At 36.7% G+C, this 27,314-nt stretch overlaps 2 protein-coding genes across 2 annotated transcripts in view; both read left to right on the top strand.

Moving 5' to 3' along the window:
- Positions 1–18,050, top strand: part of SPAG16 (sperm associated antigen 16) — a 298,090-nt gene extending 280,040 nt beyond the window's left edge. The window contains exon 17 of the mRNA XM_063317912.1: positions 17,531–18,050. Coding sequence (XP_063173982.1) covers positions 17,531–17,706 — 176 coding nt within the window. The 3' untranslated portion in view covers positions 17,707–18,050. The remainder of the gene's footprint in view (positions 1–17,530) is intronic.
- Positions 18,051–19,131: 1,081 nt separating this feature from the next.
- Positions 19,132–27,314, top strand: part of VWC2L (von Willebrand factor C domain containing 2 like) — an 89,796-nt gene continuing 81,613 nt past the window's right edge. Inside the window, exons 1-2 of the mRNA XM_063291682.1 lie at positions 19,132–19,228; positions 21,526–21,995. Coding sequence (XP_063147752.1) covers positions 21,603–21,995 — 393 coding nt within the window. The 5' untranslated portion in view covers positions 19,132–19,228; positions 21,526–21,602. The remainder of the gene's footprint in view (positions 19,229–21,525; positions 21,996–27,314) is intronic.

Below are 27,314 nucleotides of genomic sequence, written 5' to 3'. Positions count from 1 at the left end.
TCCTCCCCTGATGGGTGACTCACGGATTTCTGGAGAAGTATTTTCATTACCATTCCAGGGAGGGGAGAGAAGTTTGGACTTCCACAAACTATGTGATCTTCAAGACCCCTGCCAACCCTTATGTTCTGTGGTTCTATGACATTCTGGTTTTAAAAAAAAGTTTTTGTAACTTTCTAAAAAATAGAATTAAATTACTTTTGAAAGCATAGTTGCTGTTGCTATAGGAATCAACCATGTCAAATTTCAGCAAAACTGGTTGATGCTTTTTTTGTTCAAAGGGAGTCTTTAACATTTTGGGTAGAAAATGTTAATTAATCCTTCCTATTGATGAATTGCTAGGAAGTGATGGACTGGCTTCCTATCACCCACAGAGAGACCATTCTAAAAATTGCTATGTTCTCATTCCCAGAACCTTCAAATAAAATTGCTGAGAGGATGAATATCCAGTGCAGGAAACCTTAATAACTTATTTGGAGAAATAAGTGGAAAAGTTTAGCAGTTTTCAACATAAATTGTATTTCATGGAAAGGCCACTGTTTCAGACAAATATTTTTACTTGGATATGATTCTTCAAAACATAAAACAGCTGGACTTCTGTGGGGACATGGTGGACTGAGCAGCTGTGCCCGCGTGCTTAGCAGGCGGAACTGACAACATAGCATTTTGGGTGGGGCTCAGACAGGTTTTCCTGAGGCCCAGGAGTGTTCTCCGGATAAAGGAAAACACCTGAAATCATCCCATCTGTCCTCCGGATGGCTGCTTGCAGCCAGAAGATCACAAATAGCGTTTCGCATTTGACTGGTAAGAGCTAGCTGGGAGATGAAGCTGTCATCATTTTCCAAGCCACGCTGTAGCCTTAAAGGGACACTAAGACTGGCCACCCCATTTCTAAATCACCAAATTTATATACTGTATATATATTTTAAGTATGCATACCCTAAGAGAGGCTTTCTACAGTGAGGAGAAGCCGGCTCTCTTGGTGCTTATCATTATTTTTGGGATTACTTTTTTAAAAAAATTCTTTAAGTTTTGGAATTTGTTTTCTTCCAAATATAAAGGAAGATTGAGAGTAAATACTGTAATTGTCTTCCTGTTATTATTTTTGTATTAAATTTGAAGATATTAGCATTTTCCTACATGTTGAATCAGCTGATTCGAACCTTCAGCTTTCTGTTTCTACTTTCCCTTGGGAACTGTCTGCTTATCTCACTTTTGCTTGTGTAAATACACTCCAGAACTTTTCCACATCTTCGACTTTCGCTGGTTAAGTTCCTAGGGGGTGCCATAATCTACTGTGTGAGACATGGAAGATTTTAAACAGATGTTTTCTGACTCCTACCAAGCTTTTATACAAGACATTTCAGGACATCATGGAAAATATGAGGTCTAAAATGTGTCATCTGATTGGGGATGTAGTGGATGAAATTGAGGAATTTAACAGTGATAGAAACGTTTCTTCTAAGAATGAGATCGGGATTTCTGTTGAGATGCTGGATGTAGATTGGATAGCGGAGTTGGAGAAATTTAAGGGAGAGAGAGATCTACAAGCAGTAAGTGAGACTGACTTTCTGGTGAAATGCCATGAAAAAGAAGGAGTCATTATGTATGGGAGGTTTTCTGAAGAGAAGTTGGAATTTTTGAGAGGGGCAGCTGGGCTGTTTGATTTTTTTTAAAGGAAAAGTTCTGTGCACATTGTGGGGATTTGTAAATGCTCTGGTTTATTTTGAAGTGGGATAAGGGATAAAAATGTTAACCTGGATTGCTTTGAGGGTTTGAGTGATGTTATTTGTTTTTTAGGATTTGGATTAAGATTATTAGGGTATAAAAGTGTTTATTTGGATAGTTTTAAGGATTTGATTTAAGGTTACTGTTTTGAATTGTTTCTTTTTGGGGGGTTTATTAAGATTAAGACTATTACAAATGTTGTACTATTAAGTAAAATGGCAGACAATTTATGTGCTTTTTAGTTTGATTTTTATTATAGTAAACAGAAATGTATAGAATAGTAGTAGGAAGGGAATAATTAGATAAGTGTTGTTTTTGCAGGGGAAAGTTGTTTAGGAGGTTTATATGATTTTTTTTCTTTATTTTAATATAAAGGGAAAGAGTAACTGTACTTAGTGATTTTTATAATGTGCTAAAGGGGAATGATTTATAGAAATAATGTGGTTTTGGTTTAATATAGAGTCAGAGATTGATTACAGAAAATTTTTGTATATCCTTGCTGTTAAAAGTTGGAAGTTACATCTTTTTGTAATGTTGAAAAAAAAATTCTCTTGTGCTTTTGCTTTTTTTTAGTTCTTTTTTCTTTTTTGTAGTTTTTTGTTTTTTCATAGCTTTTATCTTTGTCTTGAAACTTAATAAAATTTATAAAAAAAAACATAAAACAGCAAGTGTTTATTAGCAAAGATGGGCAAAGTGGTCCTTCAAATGTTGTTGAACTGCATGTTCCATCAGTCCTAGCCTGGATACCCAGCGATGAGGGATCATGGGAATTACAATTCAACAGTGTCTGAAGAGCAATAGATTACCTATTTCTGAGCTACAGTAAATATTTCTATTAAAATCCATAAAATCTTCCAATGAACCAGTGGGCTGCAGTGGCCATATCTATCCCCATTTGTTGTAAGCAAAGGATTTGTTGAAAGGATTGGAAGCCCTTGATGAAAATAGCCCTAATAGTCACATCTTTTCTCTTCTCAACATTCTGGGGAGAAAGAGATTTTAATTGTTTGCAATTCAATGGTCAAAATCACTAAATCGTGCATGAGGGGCCCTGTCCTTACTCACTTTGGTTCAGGTTATTTTGTAGGAATTGCACTTCATCTTAGACAGCCAGTTTGACTCATCATTCAGGTTTAGGCTGGATCTGATGTCTTATGAAGCCACCAATCCATTTTTAAGATTATAAAATCATTGCTTGCATTTCATAGTCATCTCATTTAGACATTTGAATGTTTAAAAAACAACTGTAGTTCTCATGCTAAATGAAACTGTTATGAATTTTCCTCTTTTTCTAATGAATTATGACATGTACTCCAAATTATCTTTATATGTAACTGTAGTTGTATTTAGACTAGATCACATGTAGAACTTTTTCAGGTGAAATAGTTGAAACTTTGTATTTCATTGCTGCTAATTCAGATATGTGTTTCAGATTTAAATGTTTCTTCCACTGCATTACATTAAATCAGAACATTGGCATCTACTCCTAACCACAATGAAGCCAACATTTTGAAACTGGAATTGAGACATTGTGACACAAGCTCCACCTTTCGTACGAATGTCACAATAATCTCTTGGAATATCACAATGACATCTGAGCTTGCGTTGCAATGTTTCAACACACATTTCTTCACTTACCCCCTTCACCCATGGATGCCTATGATCAGAAATGCATTTATATTTACTTCACAAACATAATTCTGGATTGATACATGCACCCCAGTACTTAATGCAGATTAAATGCTTAAACACCCCAGTACTTAATGTGGAGGTGGGGGGAGTTGCGATGGCCTAATTAAAAAAAAATAGAAAATATCTACAGAAAATAAATCATGAAAAATGATTTAGGGAACAATGGCACCTTTTAAAACAATGGATTATTTTGTGATCATGATGTGTAGAGTGAGTAGCTGATTCCACTGTGCAGTAGGTCAATGCCAGCAACTTTTCTCTGCCTAAAGATATCACGGTTGCCAAAGTCAAATTTTTCTGCTGGGGAATCACTGTAACAGCCCCCCAGAAGCAAGCCCATCTTCCTCTTTGGGTCCACCAGACTGATCTCAAAAGCTGGCAGCACCAGGTGCTGCAGCAAAGCCACTATCCTGTCTGAAAAACTAAAAGGACTATATTGGAGTTGTCAAAGCAGTGAATATGACAACCCTGAGTACTGACAGTAATAAGCATGTTTTTTGAAGAACATGCCTAATAGAGATACCATTACTAACAATTCCAGGTGCATGTTGAAGTCATCCTCTTCTCCTTCAGAAATGAAAAGGTTACTAAATCTGTAGTTTTCACTGCTGTAGCAAGCACCTCTTCAGTTGTTTTCAGAGCAGAAGATGTAGCTAGCAGCCGCTGAAGCCAAGCATTATTTATTGTTGCAATTTACAGCACTGTTGCACTGGATGACCCTATCTGAGCTCAGTTGTACACAGTATTTTATGAGTACAGAGTTGACAATTTAAATAGATAGACAATCTATGGGAAAATTATTAGAGAGACTTTAAAGCCACGGATTGAGCCAAGGCCAAAGGGCAGGTGCTTAGAAGGGTGTGTTCAAAGAATGCCTGAGCCTAGCTGCACCACACCTGGAGGAAGCAGAGGGCCACTCCTGGGGGAAGTTGTCTTGGGACCACAGACAGGTTGGATAGAGAAAGGTGACCCATACCACAGCGCTTACAACTATTGAACTGAAATAGATAGTAGTCTGACTACAATTTACATGATTGTCAGGGAGCTAGATATTCATACAAAATCATTTTACATTATCACTTTTAGGTATTTACCATTCTTTCACATCTATACAAAAGTTACATCTCATCCACTTTTCATCTAAAGTCAGCAGCTCCCTGGTTGGTGGGATTTTTGATTTAGTTATTTACTTTCAATATTTCTCAGTTCTCCTATAGCAACAGCTCTCAGAGTGACCTATAGCAAAAAAAAAATCCTTACTACTATGTAACAATATAAGCAGCATAATAAATAAAATGAGTTAAAATATTGCACTGCATTGGATGTGCATGAAATAAAAAGTAAAAGCCTTCGGAGAATAAATAGATCTGTGCCTGGTGTTGAAAAGACAGTAACATCCACAATTAACATCTACGATTGGGACTGGCAACTCAGCTGTTAAGCAAAGTGGTCACTAAGTGAAACCGCAACTGTGCTTATGATTTTACTTCGACTTTCCTTTGCTTTACAGACCTGCAAAGGCCATAAATGCAACAATTGATCACAAAGTTATTTTTTCATCACCAATGTAACTGCAAATAGTCACTGAACAAGGCAGTAGCTGAACAAGGACTATCTGTAGCCTCAAAACTCAAACTTGGGCTTGAAGAAGCACAAGAAGCAAGACTGGCTTGCACCTTCTCAAGGAAATGGTTACTTCATCAGAGCAATTGGCTTTTGGAGTGTGAATTGTCCAAAGAACTGATTTCACACACACACACACACACACACTCTCTTTTATTATAGTTAAAAAACTAAATATGTGTTAGGTGGCACAATACCTAGTTCCCACTACGTTCTTTACAACCCAGTGAAAGAAATAAAAAGAGTTGTAGTGTAAAATGCATTATACATGCATATCTTTTATATAAGGGAAGAGATCATGACTAGTTCACTGACACATCTCGGCCTGACTTTATCATCCATGGATGTCATAGGATTGATTTTCTTCTTACAATACATGCTCAGCAAAAAAAAAAAAATCAAAAAGAATTGCAGTATGACATTGCTGTTAGACTCTTAACAAACCATCGCTTTGAGTTCCTGATATCCTGTAGGTCTCTAATATCTAATTTCTGTAAGAACAGGAAAGTTAACAAATGAACTGCATTTGAATAATGGAGAATTAATAACAGACAGACAGAACCATCACAACTTTACACAGATGCAGCAAAGAGTGAGAAGTAATAGGCAAAAGAAATTAAAGTCAGGAGACAACAGAAAACAAAAGGAACTCTAAACCTAGTTCATACCAACACTATTGTCTTTCTACCTTCGCAGACCATCCTTGCTTCTATCATGTCCATTCCCTGAATTACACACCGCCTCTTGTTCTTTTAATCTCACCTTTGTCATCTGTACATTGAATGGTAATATTTTCCAATCCCTCATCCTGATCATATATAAATATGGTGAACAGCATTGGATGCCACAGAACTGTGGTCTGGCACTCAGCACTTCCTTCCAGCTTGGATACAGAGCCATTAACATACAGTCATTGGGCACAGTTGTCCAGTCAGCTCTGTATTCTTCTTAGGGTAGCATACTTAATCTTAATTTATCATCTTGTCCACCCCCATTACCATGGTCAACTAAACTGTTCACTCTATCAAAAAGAGAGGTCAGGTTGGTTTCATAACTTATTCTTGATAGGCTCATGCTGGTTCTTGCCAAGCAATCCATTCTTTTCTAAATCTCACAAACCAACACCTTAATAATCTGTTCCAGAGATTTACTCAGTACAAATATCAAGTCTTCCAGTCTGTCATTATAGTATCTGTGTCATTTTCCCCCCTCTTTGAAGATCAAAATATTTGTCTTTCTCCACTCCTTTGTCACTATGCCTACCGTCCATGATTTCCTTAAAGATCACAGAAAGAGCTCCAAGATGACCTCTCAAAGCTGTTTCAAGGCTTTCAGATGTAATTGGTCTGGTCCTGGAAACTTGAACTTATCCACAATGGCCAAATGCTCCCTACCCATCTCTTTCTAACCTTGGGTGGCCATATCTTCCTTCTGTCACTCGTTCTGCTGCGGTCCATTTGAATGTAGTTCTCTGGGGAGAAGATTGAGGCCTTTGACATTGAGTAGAAATGCTCTGCCTCTCTCCCTATCTTTTCCTAGCAGCAGGCCTATTCTTGTTCTCAACCTCCCATTCAGAGATTACCCATGTGCTGTATAGAAAGCTATCCCAGTCTAATTCTTCAGTTTCTGAATTGACAAGTTGGAAGGTCATGTAGTTAAAACAGAAATGTGCAGAATGTGATCCTGAAACTGTTTTGTAGATTTCAGTTTCTGTAACTGAATTCAACTCACCTAGAAAAATAAAGTATTCTCAATTCTCCAAGCACCATAGAATATTCAAAAGACTGTGCTAAAAGTTTTTGTTTCTTTTGGATTAGGGAGAGACTAGAAATATAGTGGTTTGGGGTGGAGGGGTGAGGCTAAATTACAAACCTAAAAGCAAAGCTTATTGAAAGCAAATAGGAGACTTCCTGGGCCCCGGTGAAACCAAGAATATTAGTCTCATAAATATGAAAAATTAGCACTTGAAAAACTTTAATAGACAACCAAGAGACTTATAGGGAACATTTTCTCATAAGCTTTTGCGGACCACACTTTATCAGATGCATGGAGTCATCAAAAGATGTTACATTTTATGTTATTTTTCCTTCAGCTGAGCCAAAAACTTTTTAAAGAAATAACACATTTTGATTTCTTAAGTGCAAGCATTTGTTAATACTTTTCACTTTTGCACTTTTCTGGAGAAATAACAGATGTCTTTCCACATGCGTTTCAGAAATCAATTGAAGTGATCAATATTTCCATCCACAGTTAATAAAAATGCCAAGCAGCATTTCTGTTTATACTGATGCTGTAGAATTGCTTTAAATTGGTTCTGATGTGCATAAAAATAACTTTCTGATCAAGTGTTTCATCTTTCCCAGAATATGCTATTACATGTCTTCTAACACGTAATTGAGAGTGGCTTTGATAAACTTGATAACAAAAAAGTATGTAACAGAGTAGGAATTTGTAAAAATGACTTCTAGTTCCTCTGAAGACTGCTTTGCTCTCACATTTAAGAAAAATCTGAAAAAACTATTTTTGATTTATTTTCATGTGAGAATGTAGTGGTTTCTTTATTACTTATTTCATGTTTTTGGAAAAAAAGCTCCCACTTTGGCATCTAACATTCACAATTCCTTCATTTACAACCCTAGAGGTAAAAACTTCAAACAGAGCAGTCCAGAAATCTACAATGTTATGTTTGTTATTGAAGTTAAAGATGCTACACTTCGATCATTGACAATACGCTCTAATATAATTAAATATAGAAAATGAGACTAATTACATCTTTATTTATTTGCATTAATGTCTCAATAATTTCGACAGGTGGCAGCCTCTAGCCAAACTTGGCTGATCGTGGAAACTAAGCAGAATGTGGCTTGGTTACAGCTTGAATAGGGTCCTTCCAGGGTTGTTGGTTAGGCTGGGAATTTAAAAAATAATCCCTGAAATAGGCAATGACAAACCACTTCCTTAATGCTTCCATGGATGAAGTCATCATGAGCTGAGGTTACCTCAAGGGTGTCTTTACCTTTTTAATACCTCAATCAAATGTTGTATTAAACTCTGGATGTCTTGTGCATCCCCTTTTAAATGTACCTTGACTGCAAATTTATGATATACATTTGAACTATAATGCTTTAAAATGAAACATCTTGTATAGTCATTAAGTAATAAGATATATAGCAGAATTTAAAACCTAATCTATCTGAAAAATGTCCTCCAACAAAAAAGTCATATTATAGAAGGAAAATTTGTGTTTAGAATGTTTGGGTGTATGTGTAGATGTGTGTTTGTGCATGTGTTTGCATGTGTGAATGTCTTGCTTATTTTACAGTACTTATATCTCGATACCAAAGGACTTTGGGCAGTATACAACATCAAAGAAAAAAGAAAAAATATAATAATGAATAGCTAGATCAACTCAATAGCAAGCACAAAAAGAAAGCCAAGAGAAAACCTGAAGGTATGTTGAAATCAGTGATTTGCAGAATTGCAGTAAGAATGGGGGCTGCACATTCTTCTGGGTGGAGAGTATTCCCCAATGTGGGAACTACTACAGAGAAGGCTTGCTTTCTCTCTCACAAAGAGGGAAAACGTCCAGCAGGTAGTCTCTTGATGACCAGGCTGGAAAAGCGGATCCAGCTGTGGCAAGTCACCATTTAGGCCTTTAAAAATAACAACTGGCCCTTTGAATTGGGACCACAAACCTATTGGCAACCAATGTAGCAACTTTAATATAGACATATTTCTATAGTGGTAGTGTTGTTTTGTCAGTAGTCTTGTTCCAGTGGCAGGTCTAGTTGTCTCCAAAGGCAGCCCCACTTAGAGTGCACTGCAGTCATCTATCCAGATGGTGATCAGGACATGAGTTACTGAAGTCCATCCTGGTCCAGGGAAGATCATAACAGGTACATCAGCTGAAGCTGGGCAAAGACCTCCCTGAGCACAATTCCCATCTTTTATCTGAGCAGGAGGCGTGAACCCAGGGAGTCATGATCCCATCCAGGATAACTACCAGGGCCAGTGTTACTGGAGTGCCCAGATACCTATTAACCACTAGGAACTCATCTACGAGAGTTACCAAGGCTGTTTATGTCCCATGATTGGATCTGAATCCTGAAAAGGAACCAGACATCTCTTCTAAGATCTTCTGTTTTTTTGGCTTTTGGCAATGTAAAAGTTTTCAAACACAGTTGGACACAGTGATGATTGAGAGGGCACACAACTGTCTCCATCAAAGCAGATGTCCCCTCCATCAAAGAAGCATTGCTAACCTCTTAGATCCAGCCATTCATACTGAAGGAGCTAGGAGGGGCATGAACCAGTGCGCAGGTATTGAAGTTCAAATTGCAGTTTTCTATCTGCTTCTTTGGGTTCCACAAGTTGAGAAGAATCCCAGATAACATCATAGGATGTGTGAGGAACATGGGTTCAGACATCCCAATAGTAAGAAATCTCTCTGGAACCAGTTTGGTCTCAGTAAAGTATTTCGTTTATTGAAAGATACAGTGCCATCACCCTCTGCATTTAAAGACTCAAGTAATTGTATTTCCCCCGTCCTCTTCTTTTATTAGACCCAAGTCCCCGCCTTCATTTGAAATTGAATATTTACAACTGCTTTCAGTTTTACCACATGAGCTTCAGCAACATTCTTCACTGTCTGTTGGCAGATAACACTTTAGCCCCAGTATTCTGGTGTCGACTTGCTGAGTCTGTGAAGTTTCTAATTCTTGCTGACTCTGTGATGTTTCCAGCTCTCTCTCACATCAATCAAGTCGCCCCCCTCCCTCCTTTACAACCCATGACAGAGGAAAAGGCCCAGAAAGAGGTTTTATGACTTCTGGGGCCAAACCTCTAACAGGATGTCACCTTGTTTACCATTGAATTCTGCCCAACCAGCATTCAACCCTGAGAGGATATGAGTGACTTTATCTGCAAAAAAGGACCTGTAGATTAATCGCCATGCTTGCAGGCATTTTGTCCCACCTATCTTTCCCTAGATTGTGACCTAATACTCAGCATCACCTGATTCACTTACCAAAGCATTAAAATCCAATAGCAAATTAAGCTGTAGAAGTCATGCTTCAGATGTACACTGTCTGTAATCCATCCCATTCCATATATTCCAGAATGTACTGATCCAGTACAGATTCATATCCAGAATATGAATATAAAAACCCCAGGTTTAATTTCGTTAGTTCCATGTAGGACAGAGAGTCTTTCTGAAACCCTGGAGAGCCACAGCAAGCTCATGTAATAAGATGAACAGACTTAATTTCCCATCTTCTTCACTGCCAGTTGCAAAAACATGAGAATAGTGTTGCTGGATTTGACCAAGAGCTCATGTAGTCCAGCATCTTGTCTCCAAGAATCAGCAGCACATTGAAAGGGCTGAAAAATCACAGCCTTCCCCTATCATTCATTCTGTAGTAGTTGGCATTCTGAGATACACAGTGTCTGTGCATGTTATTCCTGGGAGAATTAATTCCTGACGGGTATGTTAGGAAAGTGATAAATTTAGACATAGAGAAGGAAAGAGTACAAAACTGTCCTGAATGCCAGCCACTTAAGGTAATGACTGGAATGTGCCTCAGCTACCTTTTAAAATCAGGGATGGCTATCGGAGGGATACTGTACCTTCATGTAAAACTGAAGGGTACGCTTCAGCTGTGTTCCGGGTATGCAGTGGAGTATAAAGACAGATTATATCACCTATCAGTGCCCTAGGCAAACCAATAGGTTATTTCAGTTAAGAATCTTCTAAGAACTGTTAAGCCTTAAATGGATGTTAAAAAGTAATATTGAAAAAAAACCTGTAAATTTCTGTGACAAAGGCTGGTTGTATTCTTTCTACTATAGGCAGTTTGGCTTTTAGCAACTCAACAAATTCGACTTGAGTAGGTTTTCTTAAGCAATCATTCAACAGTAGCTTTCAGTTAAGTTGTTTCAAGATGGGAAACTTACCTTGGCTAGACTATCTTAGATTATAAGTGGAAACTGTAATGTATGTGTCCTCATTGTTCAAAATCTATGCATGGGTTATTAGCAATATTGTAGGGACTTTTTTTTACTAAACATTAGATAGATTTGATTCCTGGTGCTTGAAAGATTTTTATTTTTACTGCATTTTACAGCCTGTAGCAATAGCAGCAAACTATTGTATTTTGTTTAGTTTTTGCTTAATAAGTTGTATGAACCCAGCCAACTGTGACACATTCATTCAGACGAAAGGTGAAGAATAAAAACTGGCATTACCACTGGATTAAAAATGTAGAGGGAAGAATATGAACAGTTGATCTTCAGTCATCACAGATGATTTTCCCTTAAACGATAGTCAGTAATGAAGAAGGCCTGTGTCCTGTCCTTGCTGAAGGTTGTTTGTGGGATTGCAGTCTGTATGTGGACCATAAAAGAGTTGAAATGTATTCCTTATTCTATAGAAGATTTTACAAAAAAAATACAAACTCAAAGTGAACACTACTTAGAAGGCAGGTAAAAGCAGAATTATGACAGTTTGTATGGTAGTGGTTCAGTCCTCTGAACATATATTATGCCCTTTACACATTTCATAAATGTATTATTTTTAGGAACATGGAAATGGACCTTTAGTAAATATAGTTTACATTATTATTTCAAAAATCATGGGGGGCAGGGCTGATAATTTTGAAAAGATTTTAAGACAACAGTACAATCCCATTTTGTTCCCACTCCCCTCAAGAAGAAAATCTCTTTCTGAAGGAAAGGATGGAGGGAATTTACATTGTAACAAATGAATTATGAAGAGCAAGGAGACCAGTGTTGACATAAAAGGTAATGGAAAAGAGAAGTTCCCATTCTGAGACTTTTCATTTCACTTCTCTTCCTCACCTATTCACTTTTCTGTTACTGAGCAAAGAAGTTATTTATGTTATTCAATTGACAGATGCAAAACATTGTAGCTTAGTGAACAAATTCATATACATGAAGGATGAATGGTTCCCTTTTGGTGTGGACATACCAAGATAGGCAGCCAAATCCTTTGCTTGTGGCTCAGTTCCTAATTTCTTAGCATCTCCTTGCACTAGTCTAGCTATGTCTTTACTGTATATATAGCTGCTATATTCTGATTTAACTTGCAAATATTATATCATGCAGAAAGGGACATTTTAGCTTAGGGGAAAATTGGATCTCAAGCTTCTCTTAGTGACCAAGATTTAACTTCAGATATTATTTAAACTGGTCTTTTAGTTTTTTTTGTTTTAGAAGAAGCATTTCTCCCATACTTTTTTAACAATTTTAGCTTTGATATAATCATTTAGGCTTTCTGGCAGAGACATCTTTGCAGGAACAAACTGCTTTAATTTTAATTTTAGATTGTCTGAGTACTGTATGTTCAGATGCATGCAGATAAATGAATGGATTTAATGGAGGAGGGGTTATAAAAACTCTAATAGAGTTTTAAAATACAGATAAAATACAAAGTATAGAAAAGCTTGAAAGAACTAAAAGAAAAAAGAACTAAAAATGCAGAAATAACTAGAAAGAAATACAAAGGAAGTGACTTCTGACCTTCTCCAACATAGATATGAATACAAATCTTGATACTTCGATCTCTTAACTCTTAACTAAACCTTAATAAATATTATTTCTATCAAAATAACAATTTAATCATCAAAGCCCAAAACCAAAACTTCATTTTTTTTCAGTTACAAGCAAATGGTCCAGAAGCGGTTTCCACATAGAAACACATCCAGTCACAGTATTGCCTCTTATCAGTGCTGTCAATTTTGCCATCTCTGCCAACTCAAATAATTTCACCATCCATTCTTCCACTGTGGGAATTTGTGCATCTTTCTATCTTTGCACGTACAAAAGTCTTGCTGCTGTTATCATATACAGAAACAGAGTCCCAAATTTTCTTTCAAGTTGTTGATCCATCAAGCCAAAAAGAAAAAGTTCTGGTTTCAACTGTATATTCACTTTAACAGTCTTTTGAATTGTAATTCATATTTGCTCCCAATATTTCTTGGCCTTCCCACAAGTCCACCAAAGGTGATAAAAAGTACCTTCGCCTTGGGAGCATTTCCAACATACATTTGATACCCCTTTATACATCTTGGACAACTTATCTGGTGTTAGATAGCAGCGATACATCATTTTGTAAAAATTCTCTTTCAAATTGTAATTCAGCATGAATTTCAAACCTTTGTTCCACATGTTCTCCCATTGATCAAGCATATTATATCCAAATTTTTTTGCCCATTTGATCATACAGTCAGATTTAATAGTAATTGTACATTTAATATTTCTGACAGAATTTCAGTCATAATTTTCAAGTTTTTCCCTTTCATTTCAGTGGAAGAATTCAGTTTAAGTATGCATTTTTATGTGTCATAGTTTATTTCTAATCCACTTGAATGCAATGTATGTTTTAATTAAATCTATTAGTACAATGTTTCAAAAATAAAAACTTAATTCACCATATTTTCACAAGGTTAAATGCATTGTCCAAAAACCTACTGTAAAGAGTAAATAACAGAAAACCCATATCATTGGCTGAAAACCTGGAAGAATATTAGACCACTACCAAATATTATAGAATTAACAAATATTTCTTGTGGTCTCTTCAATTGCTTAGAATCTAGATGCAAGCGAAATCTTTGTGTTTCACTGTATAGTGCTTTGGGTTCAAAGGCCAAAACATGCTATGGAGCACATGGTTCATGAATGTAGCAACACCTGTCTGCAGCTCCTTAAAAAAGCTGTGCCTTTCCCTGAGATCACATGGTTGCTGAACAATCCTAGGGGGAAATCTTCACACTCTGCGCAGACCAAAGAACCCTTCTGCCTTTGAATACAAAGCACTGCACAGCCCTAACAATAATATTTCTGTCAACAAAGAGAAGCCAATGTTCACATCTGCTATTTAGACACCTTGATAATCACAGAGATTTTGCCTGAGTCAGACATTCTAGGCAAAGCAACCCAAGTTTTATAAAAAGGTCTCAATGAAGTGATACTTTACAAATATCCATATTCTTCACCTAAGATTTGCAGATTTGTTCTAAAAGTACTTGTAACTTGTAATTAAAAGTACTTCTAAATGTACTTAAACTCCCACAAAAATTAAAATCTAAATTAAATTTCCCTGCCCCTTCCTTATTCTGTATGCCTTCCCTGTTGTCATCATTATTCAGTTTACTTACTTATTATTTCTTCCAACTGCAAAAATATGCAACTGGATTTTAGCATTGTGTTGTTTAAAAATGTAACTATTCTATCTTCCTTTTCAGTTTTAATACTGAAATACCAATCAGGAGAATAGAATAAATCCCTAGGATAAAAATATTAAAATAGAGAAGACACTAAACAGGATCTCAGTGACATTAGCTGATGTCAATAAAAAACACAACTTAAATACGAATAAAAGTTCATTGATTTCAGTGGGAACAAAACAAAACCTTACACTGCAGTTAAGTTCAAACTGGTGACCACATAGACAGATTTTCCAGCAATAATCTTCCAAGGGTATTCTTCTATTCTTCTTCATTATTTTGATCCTTCTGCTTTGTCTGTTACCTTCCCCTTCTTCTTCCTTCAAGCTGAATAATCATTTTTCTAGTCCAATATTCACTCAAATCATATGCCTAAGTATGTGAGTTTATGTTTGCTGATCAGTGCTTCAAGGGAGCAGAGAGGACTGATCGATTGATTTTTCTTGCTATTCTTACTAATCACCTTCAAATCTGTAATTCAAAGGGATCTAACTTTTTTCTCTTCTTTCTCAGAATCCTGCTTTCATAGCCACATGAAAGGCTATTGCTTTAGCTATTGTAAACTGCCCAGAGTCCCTCTCTTGAGGGGAGATGGGCGGTGGCAAAATTTGATGAATAAATAAATAACCTATTCTGATATTTGTTGCCATTGAAATATCCTTATTCTTATGATGTTACGTAAGTTTTTATTGCCTTCCACCTTAGGATTAATCTCCTGTTTACTTCTCCTGTACACTGCCTATCTTTATTAGTTCTTTATTTGCCATCAGTTGTAAACCCACTAAACATATATTTATATTTATTTATTTATATTTCAAATTTGGTCATTGCCCATCTCACTCAATATAGGTTAGCATTACCTTTTACTGTTTAACATTAAGTACAGAGTTTCTATTTTTACTTTCACAATGAGCTCTTCTCAGTCTTCTTTGTTCTTGGCTAATAAAGCCATGTCATCTGTGTATCTCAATTTGTCTGTGTTTTGACTTCTGATTTTGATTCCAGCTGTCAATTCTTCCAGCTTTGCCAGTGTAATATTCACTATATACTTTAAACAGCTTCAGGAACAATATGTATCCTTGTCTCACTCCATTCCCAGTGATGAACCACTGTGTCCAAATTCAGTTCTTATAATAGCTTCTTGATCATTGTGATGATTCCTGAGAAAAATAAAGCCATTAACCTGTGTCTTTCCAGTCCTTGCAGGTTGATAGAAATATCTATGCATGTATGATTTTATTTATTGATTTTACTAAGAGCATAATCTGGGTTACCAGATGATGTGCATATAGTTATTTTTAAGTAACATTTTAAATACCAAGAGCCAATGTCAACAACACTAAACCAAAAAGGCTTTCCTACAAAACAAACAACACAATATTGATTTAAAATAAATTTTAATCCAAACATTAACATTTTGTAAAGTATCTGAACAAACAGGACCTTTTAAATTTGGCATTGAAGAAAATATGGAATTGGCATCAACTATCAGTACATCATTCCAAAGTTACAGTTCTGCCACAAAATAGCTTTCATAATATTCTGATTAGCAAGCAAACTCTGTATGAATGGGCTGAACAGCACGACAATTAAGTGGATATATGTCTGACTCAAAAATCAGTAATGATGGACTATCACAAGCTTCAATCTTGGCCTTCCTGGTTCACTTGAGTGAATAGGTGGAGGGAATGATTATCCAATTTGCATAAAAATTGATACCTAATTCCCCAGAAGATATAAATAAATTCAAAACTGCATTGTAGGTTTAGAGAAATGGGCTGAGAATAATGGGATGGATTCAATAGATAAGTGCAAAATTGTGCTATTGGAATATAAATCAGATACATGGGTATAGAATTTGGGATACCTGGCTTGGCAAAATACTTGTGAAGCAGACCATGGAAGCCATTGCTTGGAAATATGACTATGGATATGAGTCAATGTGATCTGTCTGTAAATAAGAGAAATACAACTGTAGGCTACATCAGCAGAATAGAATTTGTAATTCATAGGGGTGTGATTCTGTTTTATTCCTCTTTGGCCAGGCTTCAATTCAAGAATTGTGTCAAGTTCTGAGCATCACATTTGAAGGAGGGTTCAAACAAGGTTTAAAGAAGGGCAACAAGAATAATCAAGGGACTAGAAACTTAGTCATATGAAGAGAGATTGAAGGAATTGGGAATATATAGTGTTAAGAAGACAAGACTGAGAGATAATATGATAGCATTCTTCAAGTACCTGAAAGAATGATGCATGGAAGACAGCCTAATCCTGTTCTTTATTACTCCTGAGTGCAGAACAGGTTACAGAAAAGCAGATTCTGATTGTTAGAAAGAATTTCCTAAGAGGAAGAGTAAATTGATTGTGGTGGTGATGGATTCCCCTGGATCCCTGGATGTGTTGAAGTAGAACTATTTACCAAGAGTGCCTCCATCTTGTCCGAGTTTAGCTTCGTTTTGTTGGCCTTCATCCATCCTGTTTCAACTCCAGAAAATAGTTCAGCATCTACACAAACAGTGATTCCGTACATTCTGATTTGGATGATACAAAGAAATAGAGATAAATATAATCAGCATACTGGTTATACTTATTTCAAATACAAAGATGACTTTATTTAGTGCTTTCATTTAACTGTTAAAGGGATGTGGGGGTTCAGATGCAACCTTCAGAACTCATAGCTCAAAACTCATGCAGTTGAGCAGAAGGCCCTCATTATTGCTATCTGAAACTAACTTTGCAGAGAAATGGAGAACCACCACATCACTAGTTATTCACTCACAGAGATGGTCAAGTAAAATACCAAGGCAGATATTATCAGAATCATTCAAAATGTCAGCCAGGTACTTTCCTGACAGAGTCCTCCCCCCACCCCCATCCAGTCCCCTTTTGGCAGAGAACTTCAAAGCTATTTAGGCATCAGATCTGGCATACACTTGATTGAAATGGATCTAAATAATTGTTTTCATCGAAGAGCAGTTCAGTTTTGCTTCCTTAGCGCTGAATTCAAGATGAATCAATCCTCTCCTAGTTCTCTATTTGAATGGCAAAATGAAATTCACAGGTTCGTTATTTATGAAGAGTGATCATATTTTAATACTGGTTTGCCTTGCCTTTTTCAAAAAAGCACAGGATTATCCGAGTTCATCATTGTATACAGAAAGTTACAAATTAAGAGAATCATTTATCTCAAACACTGCACTGACAGAGTTGCTTTGCCATCTTCCAAACCTCTTTACTTCATATTACAGGTCGTATTGTGGCTCTTGCAAGCAACGACGGAACCGTTAAGACTTTGGAGCTCAAATCGGGGCATCTTTCCAGCTTATTGGGCCATGAAGATGAAGTTCAGAGTGTGATATTTGATCACAAGGCAGAACATCTAATTTCAGGGGGTTCTGATGGTACTGTTCGTATTTGGAATTGAGACCACTATTTAGAGAAGTCTCATAGCACTGGAGGTGGCTTATAATGCACTTGTCTGGAATAAACATCTGAAATAAAGCAATTATATGAGATATGAAATCTCTATATCCTACTTAAATGGAAAAAAAAATCTGAACTTTTTCTTGTATCTTTCTTTGTGGCTTTAAATATGCATTAAAATATACATCATTTGCCATTTTCCTGGAGAAATAGCTTTATATTGACATCTAATGACAGAAAACATGAACTGCAGAGGACCCCTACCCCCACCCCTTTTCAAGTTATTATAGCAAAAGCTGTAACTGGATGTCTCCTTTTGTGAAAATAATAAAATATTTAACTTGTTACCGCCTCTGAAAAGAGGTTTTTTTTGGGGGGGGGAGGTGCTCAATATTTCTCCATGTAACACAAAAAATATGCATACATACACAAGCACACACAGACTCACATGTACTGGATGTGGTACTTTTATGAAAAAATAATTCTGCATGATAGCAAGGCAAGAATCAAACCAATGCCTTGACTGTTACCTTTGCCAAATCATTCAGTAAATGCAGAAAGCTTCAGTCTACCTACTTCCACTTCCTGTAACGTAGTCCTGCAGTCTGATCCTAGTGCCTTGAAAATCAGCAGTTTTTTTTAACTGAAGGGGATCATCAGATGTAGATAATATTTAAGACGCATTAAAAAATACCTTTAAGGAAAGTGTCTAAGGATAGATCTAATTCCACTGAGCAGATGCATCGGATTGGAGTGGGGGGGGGGGGTTGCTCAGAGGAGCGGCACGTTCTGCCTGCATGATGCAAAATGAGAGTCATAGGCTGCTGTCCGTGGTGCTGAAGGTTTCCAACTGCTTGATGGAATGCCCTCCGGAGGAACAGCTGCTGAGCTGCTGCTATCCAGGATACTGAACCTTGCTGAAAGTTGTTATTGTGATTAAGAGCCACATGAACCCCACTGCTTATCTGGGGAAGAGCCCCTAGAAAGCAGCATAGCATGATGGTGCTGCTGACTGCATTTCAGTCTGGATTGGCTCTGAGCTCTAGCATGCTGTTGCTGTTTCTCGAACTGGAAGCATAGCATATTCTCCACCCTTGTGTGCCTTTTTGCTGATATACAGAAAATAGTGATTTGGTGGGATTTTTTTTTTTAATTTTATTGTTTGGTTGACCTGAAGACTGCAACCAAGGAAATAAGGAGATTTTTAAAAAGACACCTGGAACAATGATTCCTTTATATTTTGTTTTTATTGTTTTGTTTTGGACTCTGATTTTGTATCAAGCAATCTCATCGTTGGACCCTTTTATGACTGATTGCTTTGAATTCTGAACAGAGGGTTAAAGCTTACATCTCTTGGGTATCTGCTGGGTTTCTTCTGTGATATGGTTTCCTTCTGTGATAGGAAAAAGGATTTTCCAAGATTCTCCCTTACCAATATAATTAAGAAGAGTTTTTTTCTACTACATTGCTGAAGTACGAATCCATTGTGGTTTGTGACTCTTCCTACCATTCACTCTGAGTAGGTAAGTGCACATTTTTCAAGAGAAAGGGATTTTGACTTCCCAAGCATTTGATATTACCTTAATATCTCCTATTAGGAAAAAAAATCTAAATTGTGTATGTTTGCTTGTTTGATTTTTAACCAAGGGGCTTTCATCATCCCATTTATTTTCTATCAAAATAAAGATTTATAAATTGGAAGCAAATATTTTGGATGATCAACTACTGCAGAGAAATATTGTACCTCTTTCTGATATGTGTTTTGCTTTTACTCAAATGCCTGACTAAATTGATTGATCCTTGCTGTCCTTATAATAAATAGCTTCTTTTGAATTTGCTATAATTTTTTAAGTTTCCTCAGTTTTAAGCATGGCAGACTGAAGCCTACCTGTAGAATGCAAGTTACTGTCTATTCAGATCTGAAAGACAAGCTAAACAATTTTGTATCACTGAGAAATAAAATACTATGATTGTAACAAAGACTCTCATAAGTGCAGTAAAATTTACCATTGTAGTAAAATCATAACCTAGAGCATGAGACAGCAGGCTTTTGAAATACCCAATCTTTCTTTATAGAAGCATTTTAAGAGCCTGCTTTGTCAACCAAATTGTTTTAGTAGTTCTGTAAGATATGAAGGTTGCCTTTTTCTCTGAGCCATTTCTGTTGGGCAGTGAAATAATAAATAAATTGCTATAAATATGTAAATAATGCATATATATTTTGCATATGCCTGTACGAGAATTACATATTCTATTGCTATTGGAATCTCTACAGTAGTGTAATATTAACCACTAATACATTGGCCCCATAGTATTAGACAAGCAAAATAGGCAAGGATATTGCTTAATTTGTAGTTGCATGCCTCATATACAATTAATCAAAGTATCACCTGACACTAGAGCATTTTATTATAATTTTTGTTAGAAATAATTATTTTATTATAAAATATTTTTCTGTCCAAATTCATAAGAGAGAGGGAATCCTATCATGTCATTCTTCAAATCTTTGGTTAGAGGAGTGATACAAGAGTATTGTAAGCTTGTACACTCCAATGTGAGTGGTACACTATTGAGTATAGTCAATAGGAAAGCAGCAGAATAGAAGTAATGTCTCACAGAAGAGCAAGGCTTTCCTTCAATTTCAAATTAACCATGGTGTAAATTATGGGTTCTCCATGCACATATGGATGTATAAGAAACTGAAGTGACATGGCCTGTTGAGAAATTGCGTGTATCTATTAGATTTGAATTGCATAGATTGAGTAAGGTATATTCATAATTGTTGAAGTGCCATTCCCCAAACCTAAAAAAAAGAGAGCAAGAAAATGTAAAAGGAGGAGACAAATCAACTAATAAATTCAAGTGTGAACAAAGACATGCAGGGGCAACTACTACTGGATCTTGATGTGACATCAATCTCCTAGAGGGCACAATGGAGGTCTTTCTAAGAAAAAGCCAGCATAAACCAGTTCTAAGAACCTATTACAATATACAATGTAAAAATTCTGCTAGCTTAAATGATTAAACCTATTAGTATCTTAAATCAAATGTAATTCCAGGATGCTCTTTCTTTTAACCTCTTTATTTTTCATGAAATACATCACATAATTATGTTGTTGGACAGTTGAACTAGGTTGGAAGAAATGTCTTTGGTCTTAGTCCCAGCTTTGAAAGACTCATTTACAGCAATTTAGCACAAAACAAAAGCAACTATATCTGTAAGTAACCAATGTGCAAGCCATCCAAATTTAAACTAGATCCGGTTTGCAAATGTTTACATTATAAATATTCAATATGTTAATTAGCTTAGAACCTGACTAATATCAAGACGCATCAGTTCATCTTACTTAACTAACAGGCACAATGACCAATCAAATGTGAGTAACATTTTCTTATACTTTTCTAGTTGCAACAATATATAATTTGAAGAAAAGCTTGAATCAAAAATAAGGCAAGGAAATTATTTGCACTGTTGCTTTCATTTGGTGAGACTATTGTTCCATTTCACTTTTGACTATAATACTGAAATGCACAAGGCACATGCCATCCAAATGAAGATGAATCAACAGCTCCTGGCAACAGAAATGAGCCTGTGCAACTTTAAGATTATCCAGGTTATGTACATGCTTTCCAGTTTGTTATACTATTATAGAGAGGACTGAAATATGGACTAAGTTTACTTCGCTTTCTTAGGAGTTGATAGAAGACAGGATTTCCAATGAGCTAAAGCTTGGCAGATGGATGTGTCACAAAAGAGTAGGGGAAAATACATTTTAAAAAATGTGTTTCAAATTTTTTTTTTTTTAATATTTGTTTTCAGTGCATCATATTGACTTCTCCATGGAAGCATCCATACATATCTGATATTAGCACCATATTCAGAAGCTCAGGAGGGGGATGGCTCTTCATATTCATGAAGCCTACATCTTTCTGTTGCTAATTCCTTCTTTGGTCACCCCAGCTGCTTTCAACCATGAAGACTACCCTGCTGATGAAGGTGATCAGATTTCAAATAATGATAATAATCTGATTTTTGATGACTATCGAGGGAAAGGATGTGTGGATGACAGTGGTTTTGTATACAAACTTGGGGAGCGTTTTTTCCCTGGGCATTCCAACTGTCCATGTGTTTGTACCGAGGATGGGCCTGTTTGTGACCAACCAGAATGTCCCAAAATCCACCCAAAGTGTACTAAAGTAGAACACAATGGCTGCTGTCCAGAATGCAAAGAAGTAAAGAACTTTTGTGAATACCATGGGAAAAGTTACAAAATCTTGGAGGAGTTTAAGGTAAGACAAATCAATGCTTACTGATATAATCACTTGGTTGATTATGTACACACAGTATCAAATGCTAGACCCTTCAGGTTTTAGATAGATTTTTTTTCAAACTCATTATAACATTAATTGTAATTTCTGCAAGTAGTTGGTGATCTGCCATAGTAGTTAATGGATATCATACAGGTCAGAGAAAAACAGGACATGAAAAGGAAATACAATTAACAATTTTACTTCATTGGTATCCAGTTCTGGGTTTTCCATTTAAGACATGTTTTTATTATATACTTTTCTGTACAAAGTAATTGAGCTTTTGGACTATATAGAGTCCAGAGCTATGAGATAGCTCAAAGGAATATGTCAGTCCAAATATTTATTTTTAAAAATTTGTTAGAGCTCTTGTTTCTTGCATCAGAGGAATACAGTACAGACACCACTTGAGCTCTTTGGCTGACTGAAATTTAACAAGACAAAGTTATTCACTAAAACAACCAAAATGTACAATGTACAAACAAGGGATGCCTGGCCTGGTAACAGTACTTCTGAAAAATATGTTGGAATAGTGATGGATAGCAAACTGAGTGTCAGCAATGTGATGTGGCTTCAAAAATGGCAAGTGTAATATTAGGCTACATATTGTAAACAGAAGTATAGTTTTTAAATCATGGAAGAGAGTTGTTCCATTTTATTTTCATTGGTCAGATCCCACCACAGGTACTGTGTTAAGTTCTAGACAGTAGGCTTTTGGAAGAATTCAAACAGCATGGAACATGTCCAGAAATGGCCAGTGAGGATGATCAGGGGACTAAATATCAAGTCCTGTGAAGAGAGATTGAAATAATTAGAATGTTTAGTCTTGAGAAGACTCAAGGATGATGTGAGAGTATCTCTTCAGGTATCTGAGCAGATGTCACTCAAGGAAAGAGAAACCATTCTGTCATGCCAGAGCAGCAATAATGGATTAAAATATAGGAAAACAAATTCCCCTTCATTGGAGTGTTCAAACAAAATGGGCAGCCATCTGTCATGCATGCTTTCATATGGATTTCTGCCCAAAATTGAAGATTGGACTCTGTCCCAAGTGGGACCAATAATTATATTTAGTTCAAGTATGGGCCCACTTTTGCCTAACCATAATTCTCGTTCAAGGATTCTTTAATCATAGTTCTCCAAGACTTCCTTCCCAAAGTTAGAACTGAATTTTGTAGCAATGCTGTCAATATGGCCCTAACATTTCTAACCTTAATATCTACCTAAAGAAACCTTTTAGATTTAATGAAACTGGGTATTTGCTATCAATTATGTATTATTTTAAAGATCTTTTGTTATGGCAGCTCCCTGCTCCTTTAATCAGGATAATGAGTGGAAAAGTGCTATTTCACTAAGCATCATTGCAGAAAAATATTCATGATCAGTAAGTTCACACATTGTGGACACAATCCAGCCAAGATCAGTTAAGAGGCTAGAAGGGTTGTAAGAGACTTATAATTCCATGCACAATTTTATTCCAGGTTGCTATGTTCCCCTGCTGTTCCTTGTCAATAGAATCACTGGGAAGGGGCGGTTTTGTCTTATCCATTTCTTAAGCAAGCTTGCTCCAGTTTGCTGCAGTGGCTACTAACATGGTTTCTTTAGCCAGGCATTAAGAAATGTGAAAGGGGCTTCCAAAGCACTGTGTGTTACAAGTCATGGATTACTCCCATATAAAATCCAGAAAAGACTTCAGGGAGATGATAAAAAATAATTTAATACAATAAAATTTCAGTAGGACAGTTAAGAATACTTCATTACAATAAATGAAACTTAGAATGAATCATATCTTCTCTTTCTCCACACAAGTCATAACGTGGAATAATCAGAAATTCTTATGTGTATGAACAAAGTATCTGCTTTAGGACATTTCAAGTATCTTCTTCATGTTTCCTGTCTGTCTGATGGTTTGTTCTAGTGGAAGTGGTTCACCCCTTTCCGTTGCCATAGGTTATGTGAGCCATTATTTACCTCTGCCTAGATGCCACATAATGTTTGAAACCCACTCCAGTCTATCAATTCTTGGTTAGCCATAACATATGTCAGCTAGAAAAGTATTAAACACTATTAATTGAATTGTTGCAAACATTGTTATGAAGACCTTGTCATGAAAGTTTGAATGTGTGAATTCACATGTGCTATTTGCAGAACAGTAGCTCTAAAAAAGCATGGCTGGATGCTGTTGTTTTGACCTGGCAATTTGTTCACATGAAGTGGTTCTCCAAGTGGGATCAGTAATCACCTTTGTTTAATAATAAATCCACTTCAGTTTGCAATTTGAGATACTACAGCACAAATTGCCAGAGCTATACAAAGGACCCTTCCTATAATGGTATATGGGAATAGCCTTGGGAGACAGGGCAATAAGGTGCAACCAAGGGAACAGTCCGATAAAAGGCAGCTTGGCCTGCAGCAGGAATGTGGGTGTGGCAAGAGGCTCAGAAGAGACCTTCCCTAGTTTTGAGGGGACTGGGGGAGAGAAGTACCTTCAGATTTTCAAGATTCTGTTAATGTGACCTTACAATAAAGTAGAATTAGCTGATCTGGTCATGTTCCCTATCTGGTCTACCTCACAAGGCTGACACTTCCTCACAAAGAACTTGTACATGGATTAGGCTGATTATCAAATGATTATCACGTAAATGATTAAGAAACTAAAGACTGATCTGGAAGTCAGTAAATCAACCTTCATGATTATACTTGAAAGTACTGTACTTCCACAAAACAGCACTGCTGCTCCTGACAGAAAGAACAGTGAAAATGGACAAAAACTCAAGTTTAGTGACCAGTTGCTGAGTTAGAGTCTTACAGCAATTTTTAAAAGTTTCAGCTAAGCTTTTGTTTGTTTCAAGATTTATTTAGTGGATTGACATTCTTCATCTGAGAGAAATGAACAGGGTTGATGATTAGTGGAATTATTTATCCACTAAAATAACATTTTCAAATAAATCTTCCTCTCCACACATGATAGCCTCTGATTTCGCATGCCTATTAAGAATATTTCAGTAAAAATATTCCAGTCATGGACAAAATCTACTTTGTAGATTATGAAACATACTGAACCAAAGAAAAGTATCTTACAGACTTACATGAACTTACCACTTGCATCGTGGCAACACTGAGTGCTGCTTAATGCCAACTGCCTCCCTGGGTTGTTCACAGACAGAGCAACCTCTGCACCCTGTGGCCCTTTTGGCTGGGGGGTGGGGTGGGGAGGACTGTGTGTCAGATGGAGGGAAATTGCTTGATGGGTTGGCTCCAAGAAGCCCAGTCATAAAATAGTAATTGAATCTGGGGTATTTCTAGGCAATAACAGAATAAGTAAAAAAAGGACCACTTTTATACATTCCAAAGACCACTTTTTAGCAAGACATGATTAATGTTAAATCACTCCAAAGTTGCAGCTATGAGCCTACAATTTGTTCTTCTTTCCTCTTGCGCAGAGCAAGATTCTGCGATATAGGATAAGAATACTATAATAGGATTGTCCTATCTATGGAGCAAGCAAATATTTCTCTACAAATATGTCGAATAAACTAAAGAATCAATCCAGTCCATGCTCAAACTATGCATAGTTCCTTTCACCTAAGGAACATTAAGTAGCACTTTAGCTGAGCAGAGATTGGTAGGAATTCGAAGAACTGTGTGCAACAGGGAAAAAAAAGTTTTGAGAGCTACTGGAATTCACTCAGCTAGAACATAGGCAATTGGCATCTTTGGAATTTGGACAGCTTGTTGGAGTGTCCTTGCAAAAGAGCCTCCACAGTGGATATGGTTACAGTAGTCAGAAAACAGTCATTAACAGTGGGTAAAATGGAGAGGTGGAGTCTCAATAGACACTCACACAGACCATGCTGTTTAGTATCCAACCTTACTCCTACATTTCCGGGGCCCAGAAGCATTTGTAAATAAAGTTGATGCTACAGGTTGGTCCTTGATTCTGCAGTATGACATAGGCCCATTTAGTTATTTTTCAAGCATCTTGAAGAAAACAAAGTTTGGAGGGTTGGAGAGCCCAGTAAACCCTCATGGAAGTATCTGCTAGAACACTAGTACTCACTGGCATAGCATGATATACTCAGTGAGCTGTCTTATTAATGTGATACCCCCCATTTAGCTTCATATCTCCAACAATAGATGGGAAAACTAAACAACAATCCATAAAGAGGTGTCAAGTCTCCAATGCTCTCAGGAATAGCTCCAACAGCTTTTGGAAGTTGGCCGAAGTTGGACTAATATATAACTTCCAGTGGGAAGCTATTCCAGAGGGCCAGGACATGCTACAGAAAAGCAGCACCCCCTGCCTCAATATCTCCTACACCTCCCCTAAGTGGGGGACCACCACTGCTCTTCCCAGCAAGATTAAGTGTTATTGCAGAATTAGTCACCATGATGAATAGGGTTGTCTGATCTCAGCTTGTGTTTTAAAGCAGGACTCTATTTTAGCAGCATGTTTTTTTCCCCACTCCCAAAGTTTAAGTTGTCAATAATGAGATTAAAGTTGTTATTTCTTCTAGATTTCTGGGGAAAGAAACTAATTGGAATGATTTTGTGGAAATAGCCACAACATGATTCCATTGGTGATAATACTAGTGGAAAGTAATGTATTATATCCAAATGGTGTATTAGTATTCTTTCTCATTCATGTCCACTTACTGACCAAGTTAGAAAGGGAAGTTCTAGTTCTATTCTCTAACCAGAGCTGTTGTGGTGAGGCTTATCAGAAAAATGGTTCCTGTCATCATGTATAGATGGCCTACATAAGGCAAGCAATTCAGTGCTCAGATTGAGAAATCTCAACTGAATGCTCTGCCATAAAGTTATCCAAATATGAATTTGCAGTATTAAACAGGATCTGATGCATGGCAGCCTTCCTGAGAAAGAATTTAACGCAGGGATGCAATTTATTCTTAAATGCAGCTAAGAATGATAGACATCTTCTGATTTGTATGTTTACAAACAAATCCCTGGTCTTTTCTTTTTTTTTAAAAGAAACTGTTTCTTCATCTTAACTTCAACAGGAGGAAGAAAAATAACAAGACCCAGATTTCCCCCCCCCACATTCAGTTGTAAGATGCATGTATCTTTTGTTGCTAGCTATCTGCACGTAGCACAGGCTAGTGAGGACACATTCAGTGGTACTGGTCACCACTTTCCCATTTCTATGTGATTTGGTATCTTTTATGTTAATTTACATCTCCACTGTCTACCTGCTCAAATATCATTTACTCATCTTACAGACAGTACATAAACAACTCACATTACTCTGAAATGAAATAGAAAAATAGCCAGTAGAAGCTA

This window comes from Candoia aspera, chromosome 1 (assembly GCF_035149785.1).
Source record: "Candoia aspera isolate rCanAsp1 chromosome 1, rCanAsp1.hap2, whole genome shotgun sequence".
Taxonomy (NCBI): Eukaryota; Metazoa; Chordata; class Lepidosauria; order Squamata; family Boidae; genus Candoia; species Candoia aspera.
Note: the sequence above shows the minus strand (reverse complement) of the source record. Positions and strands in the feature narration are given on the sequence as shown.